We start from the raw sequence: 27,126 nt of genomic DNA on the forward strand, positions 1-27,126 counted from the left end.
CATTTTTGGGTCTAATAGGCCTTGAGCCAGGCCCTTCCCACTTGGCTGCCTCCTCCCTTGCCCCTCCTCCCACCCAACATCACCCTACAACAGCATATTTTTAGCCTTGCCTTAGGAGTGTGTGTGTTAGGATACATTCCTGCTGGTTCACTCCTAAAACCTGTCTCAAAGGTTATTGAAAGAGGTAAGGAATAAGGGCTAGTTTTTTCATGATAAGCCCCAAACTGATGGCTTCTGAATGCATACGGTAGCTTCTCCATGCAGCATTATGTTCTTGGCACTGTCTTGAAGACTTTTTGCGCAATGCATATGATCCACAGGGTTGCAGAGTTAGGGCTTCTGCCTAGAACAGCTACTACATAAAAGCTCTCCGGCATGATCACCAGCTGGAGGGGTCATAGTGAGTAGACACAATGCTTTTTTCATAATGGAACTCACCAGTACAGAGTACTGGCCTCTCTTTTTTTGCTGGCCATGGCAACCATTTTGTGCTGGCACTCACAGCACTTTTATCACGGTATGAGTGCAAGCACCTCATTTTTTCTAACAAAAATGACACTGAGTAGACCTGTCTCTAGAAATATAATGGAGTATAAGCCAGGTAGCACATGCAGCAGTGGATTTGAGCATTGTTGAAATGTGCAATTCCTGTGTTTTTCTCTCATTGAGAATTTGCGGTTGAAATCCAGCAAATGGGATTTGCATAGGGATGTCTGGTGGAGTTTCCATCCTCTTCTCCTTTCCCAGCAGCTCTTATGTACTGCCTTGCGAGAACCTTTGAATATTGTGGAGAAGGGCTTCTCCAGTTAGGCTGAGAAATTTCCCTGCCTCCTGTCCACAGTGGTGCTGCCAATCTCTGTGGGCAATATTGAAGTAGATGTACCAAGTATAAAACAGCCTCCTCTGTTCCTAATTGTGTGGAAGCTTAAAGAACAGTCTTTTATGAAAGAGTGAGAGACTGCTCTTAGGAGAAACAAAAATGAAAAGCTCTCAGAGCAGACCTCACATTGATTTGGATTTCAACCAATATGTCCAGGATTTTTATCTTTTTAAACACTGTATTTTAATATTGTGAGAAGAGAAATGTTCAAATGACAATAGCTAATCTTCTCATTCCTGTAAACAATTCTTGGCTGGCCGCATTTGTATCTGGTAGATTTGGATTAAATAACTGTGGTGGGACAATAAACTGAGCAATATATTTTTATTGCTTTATTGTTTAGGGAAACCCATCCTGTTTTTTTCAGTGTCTTCATGGTCTGTGGACAAAAAAGGCCCCCTGACACTCTTTTTTAAAATGCTTTTATCTCTTGCTCACCTTCTTATGGGTGGTCTAAACCAGCACAGCACAAAGCAGTGATGGGAAAGGATGTATTCTTATTTCTTGCATGCCTCATGTAATTGGCACAAATTCTGACATTTCTAGAAAGCTGTTTTGGAGCAGAAGTAGTCTCTTACACTGAGATCCTGATTTTGGCTCAAAATTGGAAACTGGCACAGGGTTGTATCCAATGTTACTCATTCTCAGAGTTGACCCATGGAGATTAATGGACTTGTCTAACTTAGGGTCATTAATTTCAGTGAGTCTACTCTGAGTAGAATCTAGTTAGATACAACCCTAGAGTATTTTCTAGGTGCACAAAATTGTGATGATTTATTTTTTAAAATAATTCACTGGACTGCAATTCTGTGTGCATGTACTTGGGAGTAAGTCTCATTGAACTCAGTGGGACTGAGTAGGCATGTATAGGATTGTGTAATAATAAAGAACGTGGCTTTCAGTTTGCTGTGGGGACCACTCATTACATGCTCACTTTTTATCCTGAACAAGAAAGTGTTATAAACTGGATTAAAGCATGGACATAATTAGAAGGTCGACAATGTAGCTACCTTGTTGAAGCTAAGCATGTCTGGGTCTGGATAGGAGAGTGCCTTGGTATCCCATGTATGTCACTGTTTGACAGAATATAACTATAATAAATACACTAATACAATATTTTAATTCTTAAAACCCATTCTGTGCATGATGCTTGATTCATATCCTAAGTATTGTATGTTGTTCTGTTCAGACACAGTGAGTGTTAATCTGATTTTTTGACCTCACCTTTCTTTTCCATGGTCTCAAATCTTTTCTCTAAACCCTCCACTTGCAGCAAGCTCCAAGTGATGTGTCTCGTCCTATTCTCATCCAGATCGCAGAATCTGCATACAGGTTTGCCCTTGGTTCAGTTGCTGGAGGTTAGTGAGTGAGTGAAAGAACAAAAGAACTTTTGGGTCTACTTCTTCACTTTTGTTCCTGTTTACCTGCCTTATCTTTCCTTACATATAGAAACCTGCAGCTTATGGCCAGGTTATCAAAAATGGTTTGATTCCCTCCCTTTTTTTGTTCTTTTCCCAGATTTAGGGCAGTCTCCCCCAAACTGATGCCCTCCAGATGTTTTGGGCTACAACTCTCATCAGTCCCACTAGCTGGGGCTCATGAGAGTTATGGTTTGAAACATCTGGAGGGCACTGGGTGGTGGAAGGCTGATTTAGGGATCCTGTAAAGTGTGCTTTATGAACTACAAGTGGGACAAGTAAGAAAATACCCTGCCCCTTTCCAGTACACTCCATTCTATTCCATTCTCACCCCACCCCCTGCTGATACTTCCCTCTTATGCATGCAGGGTGCTGTTTTAACTACAGAAGGATCCACACTTGGAAAACTAACTCACTATTAGTCAGAGCTTGGAAAAGTTACTTTTTAAAACTACGACTCCCATCAGCCCCAGCCAGCATGGTCACTGAATTGGGCTGATGGGAGTTGTAGTTCAAAAAAAGTAACATTTCCAACCTCTGCTATTAGTAATGCCCTTAAGTTCATACTTGTATGGATTGATTCTGTCTCTGCCCATAGAGAGCAGGGATTTTCACCAAATGTAGCATAGGGCACATGGCTTGGGAACTGAAAGAAGAATTTTAAAACTTTCACAGCTTTGTAAAGTGCAGGTCTTTGTAGGCAATCAGCTGTTTGGCAGAGCCTGCAATCCCCAGTACACAGCATTTTGTAAGCCCCATGCACAGGACTTTGTAGGCACTGCCAGTCAGATGGATCATGAGTGCCTGCAAACATCCTTTTGACCCAGCTGTCTTTACCTGCCCCGTACCTATTGATAAATATGATGTCAGGTGTAGAGCAGGTGGGTGTGGCTTGGCAGAAGCAGCCTCATGGGTCAAACGGCCTGTGAGCAGGAAGTTCCCTGCCACTATTTTAGGTACAGTTCCTGGGATATTTTGCTGTCTGGTTTGCTGCAGGATAGTGTTCAATGCATAGGCAAGCTTAGAATAACCCTTGTGCAATGAATGAAATGTCCTACACAAAGACATATTATTATTATTATTGTTGTTGTTGTTATTATTATTATTTGCAATTGACATGTAGCTGTTGGAGCCACTGCAGTGTATCCAATCGATCTTGTGAAAACCCGGATGCAGAACCAGCGCTCCACTGGGTCATTTGTCGGGGAGCTGATGTACAAGAACAGCTTTGATTGTTTTAAGAAAGTGCTACGTTATGAAGGATTCTTTGGGCTCTACAGAGGTCAGTAGCCAGGTGTTTTACACTTTAATATAAGTTAACAAGAGGGACTTGCTACCAGCCAGGATTTCTATATTCTTGTTTAGAGGAACTTAATTCAGAATATAAATATCTGAAATTCTCTAGGTTTGAGTTGTGGGGTCTGAATATGAGTGTTATTGCTCTGATTGCTCCCAGTATCAATCAGATTTCTTCCTCCATCTCTGGCTGCCACTCCAGAACATCACTATGGCATCTAAAGAAATGACTTAGGCTGCAATCCTAAACCCACTCAACTGGGAATAAGCTACACTGAATTTAACAGGACTTACTTTTGAGGAGACATGGTTAGGATTTCACTGTAAGATTGTGATAGTGCCCTATGTAACACCCTGTCTTTTGCGATTCAGACGGTGTCAACTGTGGTGGGTTTTAAACGTCTGCTGACAATGCATCTGTTCCCTGACTCTTAAGCAATCTTTAGATCTCACTGCTTAGGGTTCTGTTTTTATACTCCGTTGGGTTTTATTGCATCACTTTAAAATCTCAAGTTAATTCCTGTTGAATGTTTATGGTGTCTTGATGTATATGTTTGTTATTGGCTTTTTTTTTTAGTTCTATCTTGGATGAACTGCTTAGAGATTTGTTTAAGCAGCATATAAGTTATATAAATAAATAAAAATTATTTTTATGTGCTGTTCAGAAGCTCCTGATTTTATAAGCATCTTCTCAGTTTTTTAGTGTGGACTGGACTGTCTTAACTGGAAACAAAAGAGAAGCCTATTCTGTGTGAAATGCACAGTTGCTTCAAAGGCTGCAGATGCCATCAGAAACATTTGGGGTCATCTGATGTTACATAATACCTTGCCATTAGCATATTTGTATGTCACAAAGAGCAAAAGTGGTCATGGTGCTAACAAGATAGCTTCAGATTAAACATGACAAATGGTTGCTGGTAATCATGAACTGATAGATCTGTTGCCGTGGCTATACCTCCCTTGTAGAGGCTGAATGATGATCCTAAGAAATGATGTGCACAGACAAGGAAAATTGCTTTGATGTTGCCAACTGGCAGGTCTCACTGCTGAGGAGTTAAGCCACTGTTAATTTTTCACAGCACCTGAATACAAGCAATTCCCTATTGCCACCTTTCTCTGCTTATCTGGATGCAGTGGTGGAAAGGGGTACATGGAAACATCCGGAACCTCCAGGAAACATGGCATGCTCATGGAAACTTCTAAATTAATTGGGAGCCTTGGGAATTACATTTCCCATGAATGCTGGGAGCTCTAGGTGGTGCTGTAAGTGCACCTAGTAATGATGGTCCTGGTACCTCTGGAGGTGTCACTGCTGCCATTCCTTGCCTCCAGTAATTCTGGGAAAGGATAAGAGGAGGCCAGGAGGGATTTAAGAAGGGCTGAAATAGATCTATATTGAGCCAGTCTGGACTTCAGAACACTCTTGTTTGAATTCCAAGGAGGAGGGACCCATGACATCTAACATTTGAGCCATAACATTTTCCAGGCCCAACCTATAATCTACTGATTTCTGTATATTGCCATTTCTGGTATCAGATTCTGACAACTTCCCAGGATACTCATTACGGATCTTAAGGTGGCCACACTTGAATAAAGGAAGCTCAAATGAAGACTCCAGCATGAAGCTGCTGAATTACAGCTCATTGGGAAATTCAGCTCTTAACTAGAACTGGAGCGGACTTCCGGGAAGGGTGACTTAGCCTGTGCCTGCTTTTGAGACGGGCTCCTGCCTCAAAAGAAGCTTATTCAGATATATCAGTCAGTTTTTTCTTTTTTTTTTGACTGATTAAACTTCTCCCGGGTAGGGAGAAACGAAGAGATTAACCTCAAAGCCTATTTTTGTTGGGACGACCAGATCTCATTAATTTATGGGACGAGGTCCAGCCGACGAAGGTGGGACGGATTTTCAACAGCAAGCTCTATCTGTTAAAGCGAACGTTCATCTTATCTTCTAAGAGAGAACGCACTAACAGGCAAGCACCCTTCTTTCTATATTTTTCTTTTACTTGACTTAAATTGTTGCTGTTTAAAAGAGATTTGCCAGATTGATCAGTTTTTGACATCTCACTGGGGAGCCATAACTTCTCTCTGCTACGCACTAATTAATAGCTTATCTCTGTTTTTGTTGCAAAAAGCTGTCCTGGATTTGCATTCTAAAGATATACACAGAAGAGGGATTTCTATTCCAGATTTTTATTTTGAAAAATATTACACTGTTTTGAGACTACTCTCTTTTTGGTCTATTTTATTTTGACGAATCTGTTTCTTGACGATTGCCATTAATTGTTTCGATCCTGGGAACTGCATTTTGTTTACTTAACTATTGGAGAGATAAGGCTGTCTGCTCTGTTTATACTGTGATGTCACCAAGTTTGGAGTATTAACCCAATTGTTGCTGAAATAAGAAGTGGTTTTCCTATATTTTTCTTTTAAAATGGCAATTAAGAAAGTGGCTGAAAATCTGGAAATAACTATGTTTCAGAAAATAATGGATGAGATTGAGATAATGAAAATTGAATTGAGTAAAATGAAGCAGGAGATTAAAGATATAAGGGTCCCTGTGAGAGAGGTGACCCTGGAAGGGGTCCCTGTGAGAGAGGAGACCCCGGAGATTGGAACAGGGGTCCCTGTGAGAGAGGTGACCCTGGAGACTGGAATAGGGGTCCCTGTGAGAGAGGAGATCCCGGAGATTGGAACCAACGTGGAACAGGAACAAGATTTGGAGTCTATGGACTTTAGAAATAAAATCTATTGTTTGGAACTCAATGTTATCTCTGAAGAAATGAATGAAGATTCTAGAGATAAAGTTATCAATGGCATGGATAATCTTCTGGACTGGAATGATGTGATGGAGCCCAATATAGAGAAAATCTATGGAATTAACTGCAGCCATGTGACAATGGAAAAACTTTTAAGAGATGACCCAGTGTATTTTGAAAAAAAGAACAGAGATATGATTTTACAGCAGTATTTCAGCAACCTATTCAGAATGGATGGCAAGAAAATATTTGGGATAGAGGTAATCCCCATCAGACTCTTACTATATGACTATGGCTTTGACAGCAAGATTATTATGGAATACTGATAATGGAAGATTGGATATTGAAATTACTGGACTTAACAAGACTACTGAAGATGGAAGATGGAAAATGGAACTAATAGAGATAATAGAACAATGGCTACTGAAATTATTGAACCTAACAGATTCTGATGTGATGGATTAATTGAAATGTTTATTTTGACTATGGTTATGACAATAAGATTATCATAATTAGTAATGAGATGGATTAATCGATATGCTTATCTGGAAAAAAAAATTGATAGATATATTTCTTAAAGAATTGAAACCTCTCTTTGACTTTTTGTGGAAAGAATAAAGTAATGTTTATGAGATTTGATGATTAAGTAAGATAACTACTGGAGGAAAGTGATTTTATAATATGACTTAAGAGACAGGATTGTTATATATTATAGACTTATAACTGATTTGATCTTTGACAAATGGGAAGTCAATATTTTACTCTTTATTTTTTATTTTTGTTTTTTTTTTTCTTTTTTTCTTTTTGTTTAACTATTTTTGATTTTGTTTTTTGTCTTTGAATGTTTTATGATTTTGTCTTGTATGTTTTATGAAAATCTGAATAAAAATTATTGAAAAAAAAAAAACTAGAACTGGAGTGTAGAACCTGTGGCCCTCCAGATATTGTTGGACTGCAACTCTCCATCAGCCCCAGACAGCATGGCCCATGGTCAGGCATGATGAGAGTTGTAGTCCAATAACATTTGGAGAGCCAGACATTCCCTATCTCTGAACTAGAGTATTTTTTTTATCACACTACATGTATTAATCAGCTAACCAGCGCCAGGTTGTGTATGTTATCACCAGTTGTGAGTTGTCACTATAACTGCTTTGCTTTTATGTAATCATTATTCTGTCATTCTTGCAATTCATTTCCTTCTGACCTCTCCATTTCCATCTCCCACACACACTATCACAAAAGCTTACACCGCAATCCATGTGTTCGTCTTTAAGATGCCACAAGACTTGAAGGTGCTTTTTTCCCTACAGCAGACTCACTGTTGCCCCCTCCAGAAATTGTTTAGTACTGGTTTCTAGCAAACAAAACTTTAGAGGGAAAATCTCATTGACTAGATTTTCAATATAATTTGTGCTAATTCATATCTAAGCCCATGACTTCCTTACTTTTTTAAAGCAACAAATTGATGCTTTCAGGATACTGATTCTTATTCCAGTATATTTGCAATTCATTGCCACTATATCTTATAGTGGCCATGTTTGAACAATACGGTAAGCCATAAACCATGGCTTATGTCAGTGAGTAGCCTGTTTGTGCAAGCTGCTAAATCTCTTTCACTGCACTCCTCCCCTGGTGGTAGCGGGCACAACAAACCTTGGCTTACTGGATGCCTAAACCAACTTTTGTGATTTATTTCCCTCCAAGCAAACCATGATCTGAAACCAAGGTTTGTGTTTGGCTTCCCAGTTGTGGTTTGTCTGGAGGAAACAAACCATGAGTGCTTCCATGCCCAGTGCACTTTCAAAAACTGAAGATTAAGATATACTTGGGAATAGTGTGGGTTGTGGTATAAAGAGGGGCAGATGGAGGGGGGTTGACAGAAATTATGTTCCAACTTGTGTGAGTAGAAGTGCTTTTCACTCACACCAAAGTACCTTTGGATCCACCCTTGTATGTGAAGCTCTTTAAGCAATTAGTGAAAGCACTATTCCAGAAATATATTGTATCTTTTCAACAATTACACCCTTTCCTCTATAGTAACATACTTGCTCCTAACAGAAGCCGTTCCTTGTTAAAATAAGATCCAGGACTGATATCCTGGTGTGGTAACCTTTTTTTTTTTTTTTTTTTAACAAACCACAGTTACCTGTTTTTTGACAAAACCGTGGTTTGTTACAGACCGGGACTGGAAGCCTTAAATTGTCTCCCATCATCCACAAAGAAGAGAGGAAGGGGAGAATGTGAGCCTAAGATTGGCCACACTCTTGTAAGGACAAACCATGTTTTGTCATTGCATCTGAATGTGGCCTTTGTCTAGTGGATTAAGGCTGTCTTCTTTTCAAGTTCTCTTAGAATACTAAAGAGATAAGTGAGAGTAATCATTGCCTGCTATTGTGTGTGGGCCTTAAATACACATAATAGGTACAATCCAAAGACATGAGAAGTGCTAACATCCCATTAAAACCAATGGGTTTTAAGTACCGGTAGGCTCTACTGGAGATACAGAGCTAGCTTGAGTTCCACAATCATCCAGCAGAGAGATTGGTAAAGACAATAGGAAATATAGTACTTTTTTTGGGGGGGGCATAGATTTTCAGCATCTCTGCATTATGTGAAAGAAAACAAAACAGATTTAGCAGCTTCTCAAATAGCAGGCAACAGTAGTTGCAGCAAAATTGGTTTGTTCCAAAATCAAGCATAAACAGAAATCTCAAAAGCTGATGAAAAAGAGTAAAGTGGTGGAATAATCTTAATGCTGCTTTATTCTCTCATCTGCCTTGAGAGACGCCGCTTTAAATTTGTTCAAAAATTGTGAGCTATTTTTACTCAAACATGAAAATTTGTATAGCTGCAAATTTCTGTTTTGTTGACTTCCTCAGAAATAGTTGCTTAAGCAAATGGTAAATAATCTTACAACATGTGCTTGCTTATAAAATTAAGCTCTCCCCCCCTTTTTCTTTTTGCAAAGAACATTTTATACAGCATTTGGCTTGTTTTATTGTAGCACTTGTATAAAACAAATATTTTGTGCATCACTAAGTAAATAATCTGAGCTCCTAGACTTAAATTCTAAATAGCAAGATGTTTGACCAGGACAAACCACCATGTGAACCTATGATCAGACATGAAGACCATAGGAACCAGCTGTATACTGAGTCAGACATTTGATTGTCTTGCTAGCAGTGGGTCTTACCCAGCTGGCCTTACTACCTGGTCCCAGGAACTGGACCTAGGATCTTCTGCAATCAAGACGTGTACTTGACTACTGAGTTATAGCCGCAAAATAATTTTGACCTGGCTTGTATTTTTCTTATTGCTGTAGATCTTGTTGCTAGTAACAGTTAAAGTTTACTATTTGTAAAGTGCTTTGGAACGTTCAAATAATTTTGCACACACAGTAACCAGTTTTTGCAACTCTGTAAGGATGGTAAGTGAATGGCAGAGGTGAAAGTTCAAATAATTTAGCCTGGTGAGAAGACCACTCCCCCTCTGAACTGTATTTAAGCTAGGCTGTTTAGGATTCCTGGAGTGCACCAAGACCTGCACCAACAACTGAAACTGTATTATCTGTTAATTTTCTTTTTCCTTTGTGCTTATGTATTTAACTCTAGATTATTCCTTTTATAATACTGAATTTATTCTGCGCTGGCTAAATTGTTGATGTCTGTCCACTGTGAATTTATTAGTATGCTTTGTAAACTGCTTTCTCCCCCACCCTCCATTCCTCCAATATTTTGTGTTTGGTAATAAGGGGATATTTGTTGTAAGCCGCTTCGGGCACAGCTTACTGTGGAAAGGCAGCATATAAATAAACTCAGTCAATCAATCATCTGTGGGATGGGCTTTCTAGTCCTGTCTCTTAGCCACTGTGATGACCTACGTACCTTTGTACCACCTTTGCAGGCCCCAGACTAGTAGCTGTTCTTGACAAACACTACTTCACCATATTAGTCTCTAGGTTTCTGAAGGTACAACGAAGAATTAATCTATTGCTTCTGAATGAGCCCAAGGAAACCTGTAAAGGGCAGGCTTTTGAATTGTGCCTAATCATTTCCTTTAAACTTTAAGTATTTATAACGGAGATATATGGTGGTGTTTGAACTGTTGTGTTCTGAACCATGGCTTTTGTTGAGTGTTGTTTTGTTTTTAATGAAGTGTCTAGATACTCTTGTTGAACATAATAGTAGAAAATTGCCCTAAAATTGCCCTCCCACTTTTTAAGTGGTGAACTTTGCATACCTGTTTATTTGCCAGCTTAATGCTATGTTTCATAATACATATTTTTGCACCCTTTGCATTTACAGGTCTTTTGCCACAATTATTGGGAGTAGCCCCAGAAAAGGCCATAAAACTTACTGTAAGTACAATGCAAAAATCTTATGTAATCTATTATTTTGTATCTTTGAATTTTCCAGTGAGAAGGCTTAGCAGGGTTGTGTGCTTAAAGCCAACATAACTACATAGTTTCCTTGGATAAAACTATACATGCAGAATATAGTATGTGTTCATATCTTGCCTCTGGGCACTACAAGTGGCATATAGTCAGTTTTTGTGTGTTTTGGATGAGAATCTAAGTAAAGCCCATCATCTAACAGCCTCACTCAAAATGCTTAGCTCAGTAGCTTTACATTATTCATTTTAGAACAGCACAAACCTTGAACTACCCCCTTCGCCAACTTTCCAGTTTATTGCCTTGTGCTTTAATATAAATAACTATGACATGCAGTGGAAATCTTATACAAAAAAGTCCCATTCATATGATTTCTTGTTCCCTACATTACTTATTTTCTGTAGTGTTTGAAGCTGAAAAGCCACTAATAAATTCATAAAAAACAAATGATACTTTTAATTTTAATCTAAAATCCTGTATGTACAAACGAAGAAGTAAACTCGATTGAAATCATTACAACTTATTTTAAATATCAGGCTGCTGGCAGTGAAATATTTTTTAAGGAATTTAAGAATATTTATGAATTTGTTAACCTAATGCTTAAAATATACTATCTTTACAGATGAATATATACACCCACGGGAACTTAAACTTCTGGGCAATGCTGTAAATCTGTTTTAAGCTAAAAAAATCCTCTCTCTTCTCTAGGAATACATATGATATTGATAAGAGCCATAGAATTATTTGTATTTATGAAAAGTTGTAATTAAAAAAAAAAATTAATGGGACATGCTTTCTTCCTTCATTTGACTGAAAATTTGTTTTTCAAGGTAAACGATTTTGTGAGAGACAAATTTATGATGAAGGATGGTTCTGTTCCTTTCACAGCAGAAATTCTTGCTGGTAGCTGTGTAAGTACCTTCTCTGTTTTTCTTTATCTGAGATGCATTTATTATGAAGATAACCATAATACCTAACCAGAAATATTAGGCATTCCCGTTGATTTATAGAGATGGTGAGCCTACTGGTTCCATTCTTAGTCAATTGATGGTGGCTATTAAATGGTAGTAGGGTGAGCATTTAGGGTGCTTTTATTATTTTATTTTAAAAGATGTGGTTTAGCAATTTTGTGTTGTTATTATTAGCTTCATTTTCACAGCTTGCATGCTAAAGCTTATAAACTTGGTTATGTACAATGTATGTTGGTATATTATTATTATTTATTGTTATTATCATCATTATCATCTTGGCATTTTAACAGCTTGCTAGCTAAAGTTTTTAGACTTGGTTACATGCAATATATGTTATCGTCATCATTATTAACTTGGCATTTTAATGACTTGCTTACCAAAGTTTTTAGACTTGGTTACATGCAGTGTTTGTGAATGTATCTAAACGTTGGTTTAATGTTAAGTTTTATTGTGGCAAAAACTCTACCTTGTCATCCTTCTCCACTTTGCCCCCCCCAGTCCATGTTCCCCCCCCTAATTTTCCCATTTATGCTATAGTACTGGCTCTGCACATGGCAAAAACAACTTACACTTGCTTGTTGCCATAGTGTTCATATGCTTTGTAATATTAACTGAATACATTACATGTTCCAAAATGCGTGCTGTATATAAAATGCATTATATGCAGCCTGTTTTGTTTTCATGGGGCAGTATCTTAGTGAACAACCTGTGTTTCATTCTCCCAGCAACAATATTTCTGCTGTTTAGTTTTGCAACATCAATTTATATAATTATAACCAGCGCTATATCAGGGAGTATTGATTTTGTTCAAGCAATTATAAATCCTTTTTACATGAAATGAACTCTTGTTCAAAGATGAGTGCCATTTTAAAGACAGAGAGTGCTGTTCATTTAAACTTGCTTTGATCATCAGGGCAGGGTAAAGCTGGTGGAGTTCTAAGCCGACTGGTAAATTTCTGCTGTCATAAGAAGGATGAGGTCACTCTTTAAAGCAATTTATATCTCTTCTGAAAAGAACGTGGAAGTGTAAACTGGATCACAGCAAACAGTACCGTAGTTTCAGGAGAAGAAGAGGCTCATGCAGCTGTGCTTGCAGAAAGCACACTGCAGAATGCAACAATCGGAGTATGTTTTGTTCAGTGTAGTGCAGGCTGAGAAGCTTAAGCTTTCTGCAATTCTCCTGAGATGAGCGTGATGTCTGTCTGCTCTGATTGATCAGTGACCTGTCACACATTGCCAAGTAGGCTCACCTGTTCTGTAACTGAAGAAGCATTCAGGGAGCAATTTTTAAAAAGAATATTGACCTTTTTATTCACAAGCATAAAACGCACAGTAATAAAAATTAAAATGAAATAAAATACTTGATGATGCAGAAGATTACCAGATGACCAAAAGCCCAGCAGCAGACAAATTATTATTGCTGTTGTTGTTGTTAGTTTATATAGCACCATCTATGCCCATTTCACATTTTGTCAGTTTGTACAGCTTATTGTTTTTTCCTAATTCATTCTATATAATAGATACTTTGCAAAATACTTTTTTATTAGTAATACTGCAGGTATCCTTTTTAGTAACTTATTGTGACTCAGTTATGTCCCCAAAGAGGACCATTTCTTAGCCACATTTTCAAAAAATGCTGTGTATGCTGGATCTCTTGGTTGGCGCTCAGACTCTAAAATTAATTATGTGATTCTGCATAATTTCCTGGCAGTCGATGTTTGGTGGCAAACAGCCCAGGGCTTTCTTTGAATTGAAGTGTTTAACTAAAGGGCACAGAGCAGTGCCAGGTAGATAGGATGAGACTTGTGTTGTCTCCCCATGGGTGGCTTTGTTTATGTTTCAGTGCCTCTTTCAATGTTGGCAGCATAGATGAAGATGGTAATTCCTCTATATTTATTTCATTTTTATTCATCTTTAAATCTTACATCCCACCCTTCCTCCACAGATCCCAAATATATTTTCCAGTGGCTTTCTCTTTGAAAACAGGAATAATAGACCAATGGAGCCTGCAACAAAATGTTGAAGTGTGAAGTGCTTCTGTTCATTGCTTTACTCAGACATGTTCCATCCCATTCCACCCTCCATTTCAGTGTTCCATTTTTACCTTCAGCATCAATGGGACATTCTGTGGCCACTAAATATTCTCAGTCCTCATTGGGTTGGTTCGCCCCCCCCCCAAAGGAGTTACTGTACTTCTGCAAACTTTTGGGTTCCTAGGAAGGCTGCCAATACTTCCCTATGGAGTTGGATGGTGCCGTCTTGGCTATGGCACTCACACCTAAACATCAGAAATAGAGAGAAGGATATGGCACTTGTTGACAATGCTAGGTCTAGGCCTTGGCCAGTGATGCTTGGATTTGAAGGACTTGCTGCAGAGTCATGTGTTATGTGTACTTCTGCTGTGATTATGATTTCAGGTGCAAGTTCTCCTATTCTGTACACAGTGCAGTTGCTGAGTTTGCAGTTTGAAGGAAAAGAGGGGCTTCTTTTGTGCTGTTTTTCTCCTGAAAATTGCACTTCCTAGCTGCTTTTCCCCCTCATTTGAGAAAAGATATCACTGTTGTTTTCCTCATGGGTGATAAAAGCAGCCAGTGGAGGAAGGGAGAAGAATATGATTTTCGGTAGAAAAACAGCACAAGGAGAAACCCCTGCTTCCCTGCTCAAGCTGTCCCTCTCTTAGAATGCCACCTCACTGTATTAAGAAAAGAAATTCCCCCAAAGAATCACAGATCTGTATGCAACATAACAAGTAGCTAGCTGCAAGTTCCATCCGTTGGTTTGACTTTTGCTCTTTACACCAAATGAGAGGGATTCAGCCTATGGAGAGGGAGGGAAGCAGTGATACGAAGTGCAAAACTCTCCTTAATCCTTACTGTACAGATGCCCATAAGATTCTCACATCTTGAATAATCATGAAGGCACCTGTTAAAGCATAACAGATACAGAGGAGGGGGAAAGCATATACTGGCACATTTGTGGTCTGCGCAGTATAGGGTTGCCAGGCTCAGGGCCTGAGACTGATCCTGTATCTTTAGGAGAAGAGAAAGCAGCCAAGTTCTTGCAACACTGTAATGGGAAAAACCACAAGGTGGAATTCTCCCTTCCCACTGCACAACTTTTAAAGACACAGAAGACCTCTTGGTTGCCAGGCCTGGCCTCCAAGAGGTATTCTGTATCTTTAAAAGTTGTGCAGGGGGAAGGGAGAATTCCACCTTGTGGTTTTCTCCATTACAATGTTGCAAGAACACCTGCACTTGGCTGACTTTCTCTTCTCCTAAAGATACAGGATCGGTCTCAGGCCCTGAACCTGGCAACCCTAGCGCAATAGGATAGCAGATTTCAATTTCAAAATATATGTGTTATATCTGCGAAGAGATAGCGATCATATGCGTGTCTACTTAGAAGTAAACCCCACTTACTTCAATGGGACTTAATTCCTAAGTAAGCATGTCCTAGGACTGCAGGCTTAACGGGGATTTTGTTTTGCCCTTAGCTTTCATTATAATAAAGGTTTAGGGTTTGTTTGTTTTTTAAATTGTAAACTGATTCCAGCTTAGGGATTGTTGTACTTTGTGTTGGTTTTTTTAAAACAACAAACAATGACGTCTAGAAAAGGAGCAAGTGCTGTGAGTGGCTCAACAGGTATATTGTCCTTCTGGAATTCAAAGCACTTTGATGGGGTCGGTGTCACATGCACAGTTGCACTTTGCTGTTTGTGCTGCATTTGACATTCATTGACTTTTGAGTCACTGGGGAGCTCACCTTGCAGAATGATTACTGAGAATTAGTACACATGGTTGACTTTTGCACTTGCAACCACAAAGCTGCTTGTTTCATTGAAAAAGCCACCTTCAGTTTCAGTAAATTTATTTTCTTCACTGGGAAAAATAGAGGTTTTTGTTTCATGACCCCATGATACTTAATTCAGCTGACAGCCCGATTCCATCTTCTCATTAAGAAGGGGGAAAATCTTGGAAGGTTAGTTTGATATAGGAAGTAGATTAAGGAGGATTGATGTGTTACACTGTTGAATCATGAGTCCTAAAATGTTTCTCATCCATAAGGTCTTTTAAAAAAACCCAACCCTGTTGTACATGGTTAGTGTGCTAAGTTGTATAGTGCTCGATGGCATGCTCTTTGCATTGTTAGTGCTACAGTAGCTTGATCTGCAGTTTATGAAAGTCCCTTGGAGCTTCCAACATAATTGCAGTGCTCCTAGCTCTTGCTTGCAGGACTCTTTAGGCTGCCTAAGGATGGTGTGGGTACAAACTCCGATCTGTATTTACACTGTTTGCTGTAGTGGTTAGAGTGTTGGACTTAGGACCCAGGAGGCCAGGGTTCAAATCCCCACTTGGCCATGATGGTTACTGTGGGATCCTGGGCTAGTCACTGTCTCTCAGCCTAACAGAGGAGTTGTGATGATAATATATAGAGAACACTGTATGCTACCTTGAGCTCCTTGGAGAAAAGGTAAATGCAGTGATAAGATAAGGGAAAAAATTTAAATGGTCTTACTTTCTCAGACTTTTACATGCTTACCTTTATAACTGTCTCTTGTACAGAATTAACTTGCTGTTGTAATTGCCTGTGCAGAAACCTTGAATTCAGCTGTCCTTTCCATTTGCTTCAGCCTGGATGACACTGCTAGTGGTATTGCACCTTTAGAAACAGTTCTTCATTTTTTCTTCCGCAGTAGGTCCCAGGAAACTACAGCAGATAGGAACCAGTGTATGCTAACCTAATAGCAATCACTTGGATGCAAATCCCATCTGAAATCAGTGGGAGTGTCAAGTCCTTGTGCTTAGGGATTGTAGTGCAAGGGGGAACTGGAGAGCATTAAAATACTTTCCATGGAAGGCTGTACCTCAGTAGGCAGAACACATGATTTGCATGCCGAAGGCCCTGGGTTCAGTCCTGGCATCTCCAGGTAGGGTTGGGAAAGACCAGTGCATAAAACCCTGGAGAGCTGCTCCCCATCAGTGTCAACAGTACTGAGCCAGATGGACCAGTGGTTTAACTCGGTATAAGGCAGTTCCCTATGTTCCTTAGAAGAACTGTAGCTCAATGGTAAAGCACATGCTGAAGGTCCAAAGTTCAGTCTTTCGTGTCTCCATTTTGTTTTTATAAAAGACAAGGTAGCAGGTTATGTGAAGGACCTCTCCCTGAAATCTGGAGAGCCACCGCCGGCAGTACAAGCCTAAGATAGTCTTATCTGGTAAAAGGCAGCTTCCTATTCCCTCCAGGTCCTTCCTGTAACTTAATCAGTTGTCCTCTGTAACTAAGTCTTTCATTTTGATCAATATGCATTGGATGAATTCCCTTTCACCATAGGTTAAACTATCATTAGATGTCTTTGCTAGAAGACAGAAGTATTCTAGTTGGTTAAATAATAACTTGTAAAGAAACAGTAGCATTTAATAATGCCAAACTTGTGTTAATTCTAATTGTATGTGCAGAAAGGATGCAAATAATCAAAGCAAATCCTTCTGAACATACATAAACAAGCTTGTCAGTGAAGTTTTTGTTACCTGTAGGAGGAGTCAGTAAAGCAGGACTAAAAAGAAGCCGTTTGTGCACTATTTATTTTATTTGGACACTGATGCTATTGCTGTCTCTAACTGAGCATTCACTTAAAAACTGGTGGCACAATATCTCAGATCAAGCATGGTGAAACATAATGTGGTATAAAACTATTTAACCTCGGCGACTTCCACACTAGGCCTTTAGCGTGGATTTGCCACACCCATTTGCTCACATTTTACAGGGGAATCGGCACAATGTTGTCATCTATTTGTGACCCTCCTATGTTTTCCCAGGGCTTGTTCCATCTTTTTTCTTACTGCTGAAAGCCTGGCCTTTTCTTTTAGAAGAGTAGTGCAATCTCCATAGGTGGTGATATGTTTAGCACTTCTCTCCCATTTTTTAAAAAAGATGTTGACAGTGACATATCACAAAAGTTAGCCTATCATAGCTCAGCATGCTTTCACTGTAACACAGATGTTGGCACCATTTTATAACCCGATTTTGTTTTTTAAAAAAACTTAATTGGAGCTATAATTCTTTTCTGGGTATTATTTTTTGCTTAAAGATATTTTCTTGATAATAGCTTGGTTAAATATTAAACTTTAAGCAAAATACTGCTTAAATGAAAGAGTGTATATAGCACTATAACAGTATAAAAAGAGGGGGGAAAACCCTTTCCAGTCATCACTAGTTCTTCCTAATTTAAACATTTCCAGTCGAAATTTCTAATCCAAAACAAACATTAAAACATTTTGTTTTTTGACAGTTCATGGATTGTAATAATCAATCATGCGTAAATTGAGAAAATGTTTCGTGCTAATTAAATGAGGGCTTTTTTTAATGATAAATTAACACTTTTCTCACTCTCATTCTTTTTTCATATCGCTGGTCAGGTGACTAGGACCTTCCCTACTCACATCAGCTATGTCATGCATACGGGTGTCAGCAGAACACAGAGGTGATGAACATGCAGAAAGTGCAATATCCCCAACACCTTGTGGAAGAGCAATGATGTATTCGCCCTAGGAGCCACTTGTCTGAAAGCAGCCCTAATTATATATTTGTTTCTTATTTTCTAAATTCAAGCAGTTGTCCACTTTAACACTTGAAGCATGGAACATCTTCCATCTTTCTGTTTTAATTTAAGCATAATTATATTTTAGGATTTGCATGTATGCCAGCAAAAAGTATGTACCCTAAAATGCTCGTGAAAAAATGAGTCTGGGCCATTCCAGAGAGTCAGCTTGGTATGACTTTGCAAGGATCTGCATTGAGCAGCTTCTTAGAAGAAGCTGTGCTTGGCAGAAGGGGAAATACAATAATGTTTTAATACAACATATATTTTCTTTTGTTTTCAAGTTAATAGAGTTTGATCCAGTTGGTGTAATGTGAAATTATACTTCTGAGATAATTTCAGATCATTGCAAAACACAGAAGGATTAGAACGTTTGTGATCCATGTGCTTTTTACTTCTAGGAATCTCTCATACCTGTTACTGTTGTGTGCAGAAAAATGAAAGCTTTTGCAGTAAGCAAAGACCTTGAGCTGATCAGTTATTTTATTTGGCAGAAGTTTACATTGTGGATAAAATAAAAACACTGCACTTTATTCAAAGAGAGAAAAGATACTTGTGGTTGGGGGAGTGATGGAGTATGGGGGAAAAGTTATGTTTGTTCTAACTTCTCCAGGGAAGGGCAGTTATCATCTATAGTATAGCATATAGGAATATGCTGATAGCTCCATATGTAATAGGGGTTTAAATGCTGGATCTGTGTCTGGAGTATAATTTGAACACCCTCAAAAACATAGAATTTTGTTTTCACTGAGTAATTCATCTTCCTGAATTGATATGGGATGCAGCTTGGGCATCAAGTCTGTTATGTCGGGATGAGAGTGGTCATCTCTGGCAGCTCTTGCAGAATTGAAGTTTCTTGCATGAGCTGATTTTTACCTTTAGCCTAAATCATTTTTTAAATGCTTTGTTTCCTCTCCTTCTCCCCCCCGAGCAGTTATTTTATCTTATTTATTTATTTTACTTTAAGAGGTTAAGCAACCTTTTGTTTTAAGAAAAAGAAGGGTTATTGTTTTGAAAGATAAAGTATTTCATGCTTTGTCCTTATCCATTCATTATGGTTATTATTTAAGTTCATTTACAGCATTGCTTAGTGTATTCTTTTTGTAATGAAAATTTGGAAACAGCTAGTGTAAGGACTAAGCATTCATGCATATTGTTACTAGTTTGTTTTCAGTCTTAATTTTTTCCTGCATCGTGCTCTTCTTTTTACCAATTTCTCTCACATGCAGTCCAGGGCGTCATGTTTTTTCTGTTGTTTATCCTTGTTTTACAACATTTTATGGGGCTGAAAATTCCATTCCCCACCCATCCCCGTAGGGCATTTATAGCCCTTCGGCTTCAGACTATGCTCACTCACTTTCTAGAATGGTAATATAAGGAGGTACCACTAGGCCAATGCTTATGTGTATGCCTGAAATGGAAAATGTTTATCACTTTCTATTATATTTTCCCATTTATAATTTGCCAGGGAAGAAATTGCTTGGTGAATTGTTTACTTGGAGTAGGAAAATTGATGAAACTGATAAGATTAAGTTCTCGTTTTTTAAGTATAATATATTTATTACATTTTGGATGGCTAGATTTACTATTTGGGCCTGAAAACTAGTGACAATTTTATGTAAGTTCAAGTGGTTGTTTGTTAAGCTGACAATTTAGACAATCTAGAATTTATTATTGTTTCGTATCGTATTTTGTTGCATGTTATTGTTAATGTTTGTTTACTCTAAATGAATAAAGTCATTGTATGACCAATAACTGAACGGATTTAAAGAGAGATTGAGTCAAGAAATAACTTTTTAAAAATGGCATAATAAATAAATACTATTGCCATACAATACTAATACAAACACACACAGAGAGATAGAGATGTAAAATTTCCAGAAATTTTGAAGCCATGGGAAAAAACCTTTTTTCCTTTTTTTTCCCCAGAATTTTTGGAAAAATTGAAAAAAAAGCAGTATTAGCACTTTTTACATATTGAAAGTCACTTTGTTACTTCAGGAACCTAAAATGTAATTATGTACAAGTTGGTTTGGCATAAAATTATCACATTTGGTATATTAAAAGTATATTTTATTCAAATAGGTATTACAAATTGAATGTACTTTTTTAAATTTTCCTTTTTTTGGTAACATATGGATCTACAAGATCCAACTGTAAGGAACACCTGAACTGTAAGGAACCTCTTTTGTTGTGCCAGTTTATGAGGAGCAGGCTAAAAATAATTTGAAAAAAACACAGAAGAAACCATCAACATTATTAACAAAGAAAATTATTTTTGTCTCCGCTAGTCCTCCAGTGTCAAGCAGACATAAAGGATGCATTACCATAAAAAGAACTGATAAAGGGGGGGGGCAATATTCAATGAAACATTTTATTCATCATGCTAAAATAAAACATTCCATAATCCATTTTTCTTCATTTTTTTCAATTTTTCCCATTTTTTAGAAAAAAAGGCTTCGGGGGAAAACAGAAAAAACCCAGGTTTTCCCCAAAATTTTCCATTTTTTTTCTGGGCCTTCACATCTCTACATGGAGAGAGAGAGAGAGAGAGAGAGAGCAAAAGATGGTGTCATTGATTTAATTCAGCTACCAGACCTTAAGACGTGGAAAGTCTGTAAATCATTAAATGTTACTACTTCTACTACTTACAGTCAAAATAGACACATACTAGAGGCAGAGCCAAATGTTAACATATTTGACAAACCTGTGACTTAATTGCTTTTATAACATCAATCAAACAGGCTCCACTTTGATTTCTTGGCTCAGCTTCTGAAGAACTGCTATAGCTACTAAAGTGAAAAATATCAAGTCTTCTGTTTTTATAGCACAGAACTGGTCAGAGCTTGTAAATAAACTATATTTTTCCTGCTTAAGCATGCCATTAGAAAATCAGAATGAGATCTTTCAATTTTCCATCTTTTTCTCAGAAGCCTACATCTATGAAATGTTAGTAGAAATATTAATATTTTGTAATGTTTAATTCCATGTATTACTTAATTTTGGTTCAGTTTATCTAATGGAATTAATTTTTTTTTAAATCTTCAGCATTTTTGTAAGTAAAGTTTTTGTTATAAAGAGGTTCTTAAGCTGTGTGTTCCTATTGTGCTTGGTTGATCAATCCCTGTTTTTTTTAAAAAAAGAGGGAAGAGAGTTTTCAACATAAAGGGAAAAAACCTTTTCTAGTAATTGCAGAATGCCAAGTATGTAGTCATGCTGATTCTCCACTTATTAAATTTTTTGGGTAACAGAAAAGAAGAGAGATGTGTTGATATCCTTTGGGGACTCCATTTTCTTCAGATACTTAGAGCACAAATATGGAGGAGGGGGAAAGTGCAGAATACTGTGATGGTACAGGAGGCAAGAAGGAGATGGTTGTTTAAAAGCTTGCAACATTTTGAAGAATTTGTCCATTGGGTAGAATCGTATAATCTGCTGTTCCTCCCTGTGATTTAGAAGAGCCAAGGTGGCTACAAATAACAATGGGCTGAAACGAGTTTCCTCATTAAATGCGAACTGTCCTGATTCATAACTTTGTAATGGTTTCTAACTTTGACCAGTATAGTAATACTCTTATTGAAACCTGTGGTCTAGCTGCCTTTGTAGTAGCAGGTATAGTTCTGTGGCTCCTCCCTCAAAATTAGGGTAGCTGTGTGTCCAACTTTTCAGTCTCCTCCTGTGTGAAGGCAAACTGTATTTGAAGGGCTGTCTGGTTTAAAAAGAAAGAGCGACAAGACTGGATAGCAGGAGGGGCCTTGGAGTTGCCCATCAACAGTTAGCACCTGAACAAAAAACACACACAGGTCACCTGGTTGCAGTCTTCCCCGCTATTATGAGATATATTGTATTTCTATTTAAAATATAGCCATTATTTCTCATAAATTGGCATATGTAAATTCTATGCAAATATGCGCCCTTTTGTCCTTTTTTTTTTTAAATGATGCAGTTACTCTATTTTGGTAATGCATAAGTGACTACCCGACTCAAAAATGATATTGCAGAGTTGGAAAAATGTGTGGAAAGGGGCAGCCAAAAAGTCAAAAGGGCTGGATCTCCTAGTTTATGAGGAAAGGGTTTGAAATTCTTTAGAAAAAAGACAACATAGGCTGCAATTCAGTGTGTGTCTACTCAGAAGTAAGCTCCATTGGGTTTAATGGGACTTACTCCCAGGTAAGCGTGTATTGGATTGCAGCCTAAGTAAGTTTTAAAAAAGAAAAGAATCCCAGATACATCTGACTAGCCATTGTTGGAAACAGGATGCCTGAGATGATCCAGGAGGATCGTTAGCCCATGCTGGCCTCATTTTTTGAAAAATGTGCAGGTACAGACAGGCTAGATTTCCAAGGTGCAAGTTTACTCTAAAATTGGCTTTTTCCAGCATTCAAGCAGTTCCATCTATCATTTACAAGGCAAACACAACAGTTGCTTGCAGTTAAAGAAATTGTACTTTACAAAACCCAAACTTCACTGTTTGTAGCCACTTCATTTGCAAAAGTTTTTAGCAAGACATGGGAATGGAAGAAAGGGGGAGGACCCAAGTTGCATCTACAGTTGCATACTTTTCTCTGTATTTCAATTGTATGTAATGATCTGAAAGCCTTCTTCAACTTGTTTCGAGTCGTGGACCCAAGCAAACAAGCACATTTCTTTTCATCCTGACATGTAATTAAGATGGTCAACAGCATTGTGCTAATATTTTTCTTTCTCCTAACTGACTGAACAGTCTTCCTTCAGACAAAGGAGAAATCTCCGATTTTCCCCGCATTTCTCCTGGGGAGTGCAGAGAAAGTATGAGAAAGAAAGAGGGGGGGGCAAGGATGATAGACACATGTGTACAAGGTTATACTGCCATCGAGAGGTGTCTAGTGATATTGTGGTTTTGTATTGAAGTCAAGAGTTGTCACTGAAAAAGTGCAGAAACAAATTTTCATTTATATATAAATATTAGCCTACATTACAGAATGGATAAGGCAACCTATTGCTGTCCTGATGTGTGGTCCTTTAGTGCTGAAACAATTCAGCTTTTAGCCTCCTCTTGGTTTAAATAAAAGTGTGTCAGTGTTTTTATTATTGTTTAAAATATTGGGCTGATATTTTAAGTGCTTTTTTAATTTTTTTTAATCAAATGATTATTTATTTATTTATTTAAAATATTTCTATTCCGCGATTCTACCCCACAATGGGGCAGTCAAAGCGGCTTACAATAAAATCACACACACACACAATAAAATTCTACAGAATGAAAACTCAAGACATTACAGTAAGTTAAAATACATAAAATACCATAAAATACCATAAGCATATATATACAAACAAACCGAGAAACCTACATGTATATATATGAGTACATATATGGGGAAACAATAGTGAAAACCACAAGATAAAAATTAAAAAAGAAAAATTAAAAATAGAAAATGTAGAGACAGGGTCAAAACTTACTTGTCAGACCCTCTCAAAGGCTCTCTGGAACAAGATAGTTTTTACAAGTTTCCGGAAATCCATCAGGGAGGGAGCAGAACAGGCTTCTTGAGGCAATGAATTCCAAAGCCTAGGAGCCACAACTGAAAAGGCTCTCTCGTGCATGCCTGTCAGTCTGATATCAGTAATTACAGGCACTCAGAGGAGACCAGAGGCAGATGATCTTAAATCCAGGGCAGGACCATATGAGTGCAAGCGGCCCTTCAGATACACTGGTCCAAGGCCTTTTAGAGCTTTAAAAGTCAAAAACAGGACTTTGAATTGGGTCCGGAAACAAACTGGGAGCCAGTGGAGTCAGTAAAGCACAGGGGTAATATGCTCCCTGTGCCATGCTCCAGTTAACATTCTGGCTGCAGCATTTTGAACGAACTGTAGTTCCCGAACTGTTTTCAAAGTCAGCCCTACATAGAGTGCGTTACAATAGTCAAGTCTCGATGTCACCAAAGCATGTGTCACTGTGGCCAAGTCAACTGCCTCCAGGAATGGACACAGCTGGTAGACCCTATTAAGATGGCCAAAAGCACTCCTAGCCACCTCAGCCACAAATGAGATTCAAGCAGCAGGGCAGGATCCAAGAGAACTCCCAAACTGCAAACCTGCTCCAGAATAGGTTGCAACCCTATCCCTGGCACAGTTTTCCCCTTGGCCAGCAACACTTCCATCTTATCTGGATTAAGTTTCAGTTTGTTCACCCACATCCAGCCTTTCACAGCCTCCAGGCACCAGTTTAGGATGAGCACTCCCACCCTGCAGTCAGAAGGTAAGGAGAGATAGAGTTGAGTGTCATCATTTATTGAATCTTTGCGTACATAATGCAGTTTGTGAGACCTTGCTGAAGTTTCTGAAGTAGCAATATTTGGAGCATGAGGGCTTTAAATTCCTGCAGGTTGCATAATATAAACCTTTTTTCTTTGTATGTCTGTGTTTATAACATGTTTATCCCACCATTCCTCAAGAAGTTCCAAGTGAGCCTCACAGCAACCTGTGAGGTAGGTTAGCTTGACAGATCTTGGCTTGCTCTAGGCCCACCAAGTGAGCTTCATTGTGGAGAAGGGATTTGGACCTGCATCCAAAGCCAGCACCCTGGCTCTGGGGTGGGGACCCTGTGGCCCTCCAGATGTTGTTGGACTTGAACTCCCATCAGTCTCAGCCAGCATGGCCAGTAGTCAAGAATAATGAGAACTGGAGTCCAACAACATCTGGAGGGCACAGGTTGCCCAGCCCTGCTCTAACTACCGCAGAGCTTTGTCAAAAACCAATTTAGCATCATTGGTTAGACAATGGCATTGCCACATATATGCTTCCAGAGTGATTTTGGTGAAGTTTTAACTCTTGTGGACACAATGTAAGAAAATTCCAACGCATTGTTAATACCATATTTCAGTCTCAAATTGTACTAGCTATGGAAGGTTTCCAGGACTTCACCCTCCAATGACAGAATACTAGCGTCTGCATATATAAAAACTGCTTCCTTTTCACCATTACAATGCATGCTCAATTAAAAAAAAATCTTTGGCATCACAGTAGTTAGAACTATTATGGTGCTTGGTCACGTACACATGAAAGGAGTCATTGCTACCGGTGGCATGCCATGCGCTGTCATCAGCTACTCTTGCTTTTGAGGCATTGGTGACACTTTGTGATGGGGTGAACTCTGAAATCGCATAAATTATGCAAATGTGCTGAATTTGCTTTTTAGCGATTTTGCTGCTGCTGCTGCTAGCAAGGCACAAAGGAGGCCAAGTTGCTTTGCAGCAGACTGGAGCTACAAGATATAATGGTCACTGTTTTAGGTGGTTTAAAATTGAGATAAAGACCTGCATGATGAGTATTGGCTGTAACAGCTAACTTGATACCAGTGTTAAAATAGCCCTGCCCCTTGACCAGTGGGAATCCTATTTAGCACTATGGCTTTGGTGATTTTATCAGGAACTTCCCACATACTTTCAAGCTTACTTTTTGCAGGCTTAAGAACTAGTGGCCTGCTTTAAAAAAAGAAAAGAAAAACAAGCACTGTTGTTATTGAACCCTGTGCCCTGTACATAAGAAGAGGCCTTACACTGCGTTAGACCATTGACTCCCCCCCAGTTATTAAGTTGTTGTTATTTTATTTACTATGGTTATTTGTATACCAGCTTTCATTTCAAATACCAAGGCATTTTACAGAACAATAAAACAACATATAAGAAAATGTAACCATAAAAGCCATTTCATCAGTAGCAATTACAGCAGCAAGAGAAGCCAGGGGTCAGCCTTTTAACACTTAGGAAGAACTTGGGTCAAGAGGTAAGTTTTTAATTGCCACGAAAAGCACCCAACAGTTGGTGCCCTCCTGATCTCCATTGATATGATATACATTGATAATCTGAGAATTAGGATGTGGGCAGTACCAGCTCAGTATTGTCCATACTCACTGGCAATGGCTCTCCAGGATTATTAGATTTCTTTGAAAGTGTCAACAAGCATACAGATAGAGGTGATCCAATGGACATAGCGTACTTGGACTTTCAAAAGGCTTTTGACAAGTTATCTCAAGTAAGCTTAGCAGTCATAGAATAAGAGGAGAGGTCCTCCTGTGGATCAGGAACTTTCTAGGAAACTGGAAGCAGAGAGGAGGAATAAATGGACAGTTTCCCAATGGAGTGATGTAGAAAGTGGAGTCCCCCAAGGACCTGGGCGTTTTAACTTGTTCATAAACTATCTAGAGTTAGGGGTGAGCAGTGAGGTGACCGGCTTTGCTGATGATACTAAATTGTTCAGGATTGTTAAAGCAAAAAGGAATTGTGAAGAGCTCCAAAAGGACCTCTCCAAACTGAGTGAATGGCAAATGCAATTCAATGTAAACAAATGTAGAGTATACATATTGGAGGAAAAAACCTTCATTTCATATACACTCATGAGTCTGAACTGGTGGTGACTGACCAGGAACGAGACCTTGGGGTTGTAGTGGATAGTTCAATGAAGTTGTCGACTGAGTGTGCAGCAGCTGTGAAAAAGTCAAATTCCATGCTAGGGATCATTAGGAAAGGTATTGAAAATAAAACTGCCGATATAATGCTGGTATGTAAATGTATGGTACAGCCACATTTGGAATACTGGTACATTTCTGGTTGCCTCACCTCAAAAAGGATATTGTAGAGTTGGGAAAGGTTCAGAAAAGGGCAACCAAAATGATCAAAGGGGATCAAGCAACTCCCCTATGAGGAAAGGTTGCAGCATTTGGGCCTTTCTTGTTTAGAGAAAAGGCAAGTAAAAGGTGACATGATAGAAGTATATAAAATTATTCATGGCATGGAGAGAGTGCACAGAGAGAAGCCCCCCCCCCCGGCCATAACA

The 27,126-nt window shown here is 38.7% G+C and overlaps 1 protein-coding gene across 7 annotated transcripts in view; it reads left to right on the top strand.

Moving 5' to 3' along the window:
• Positions 1-27,126, top strand: part of SLC25A13 (solute carrier family 25 member 13) — a 155,656-nt gene that overhangs the window by 91,890 nt on the left and 36,640 nt on the right. For all 7 annotated transcript variants that reach the window (XM_061587746.1, XM_061587750.1, XM_061587751.1 and 4 more), the window contains 4 exons: positions 2,154-2,238; positions 3,422-3,580; positions 10,658-10,710; positions 11,574-11,654. In XM_061587746.1, coding sequence (XP_061443730.1) covers positions 2,154-2,238; positions 3,422-3,580; positions 10,658-10,710; positions 11,574-11,654 — 378 coding nt within the window. The remainder of the gene's footprint in view (positions 1-2,153; positions 2,239-3,421; positions 3,581-10,657; positions 10,711-11,573; positions 11,655-27,126) is intronic.

This window comes from Rhineura floridana, chromosome 10 (genome assembly GCF_030035675.1).
Source record: "Rhineura floridana isolate rRhiFlo1 chromosome 10, rRhiFlo1.hap2, whole genome shotgun sequence".
Lineage (NCBI taxonomy): Eukaryota > Metazoa > Chordata > Lepidosauria > Squamata > Rhineuridae > Rhineura > Rhineura floridana.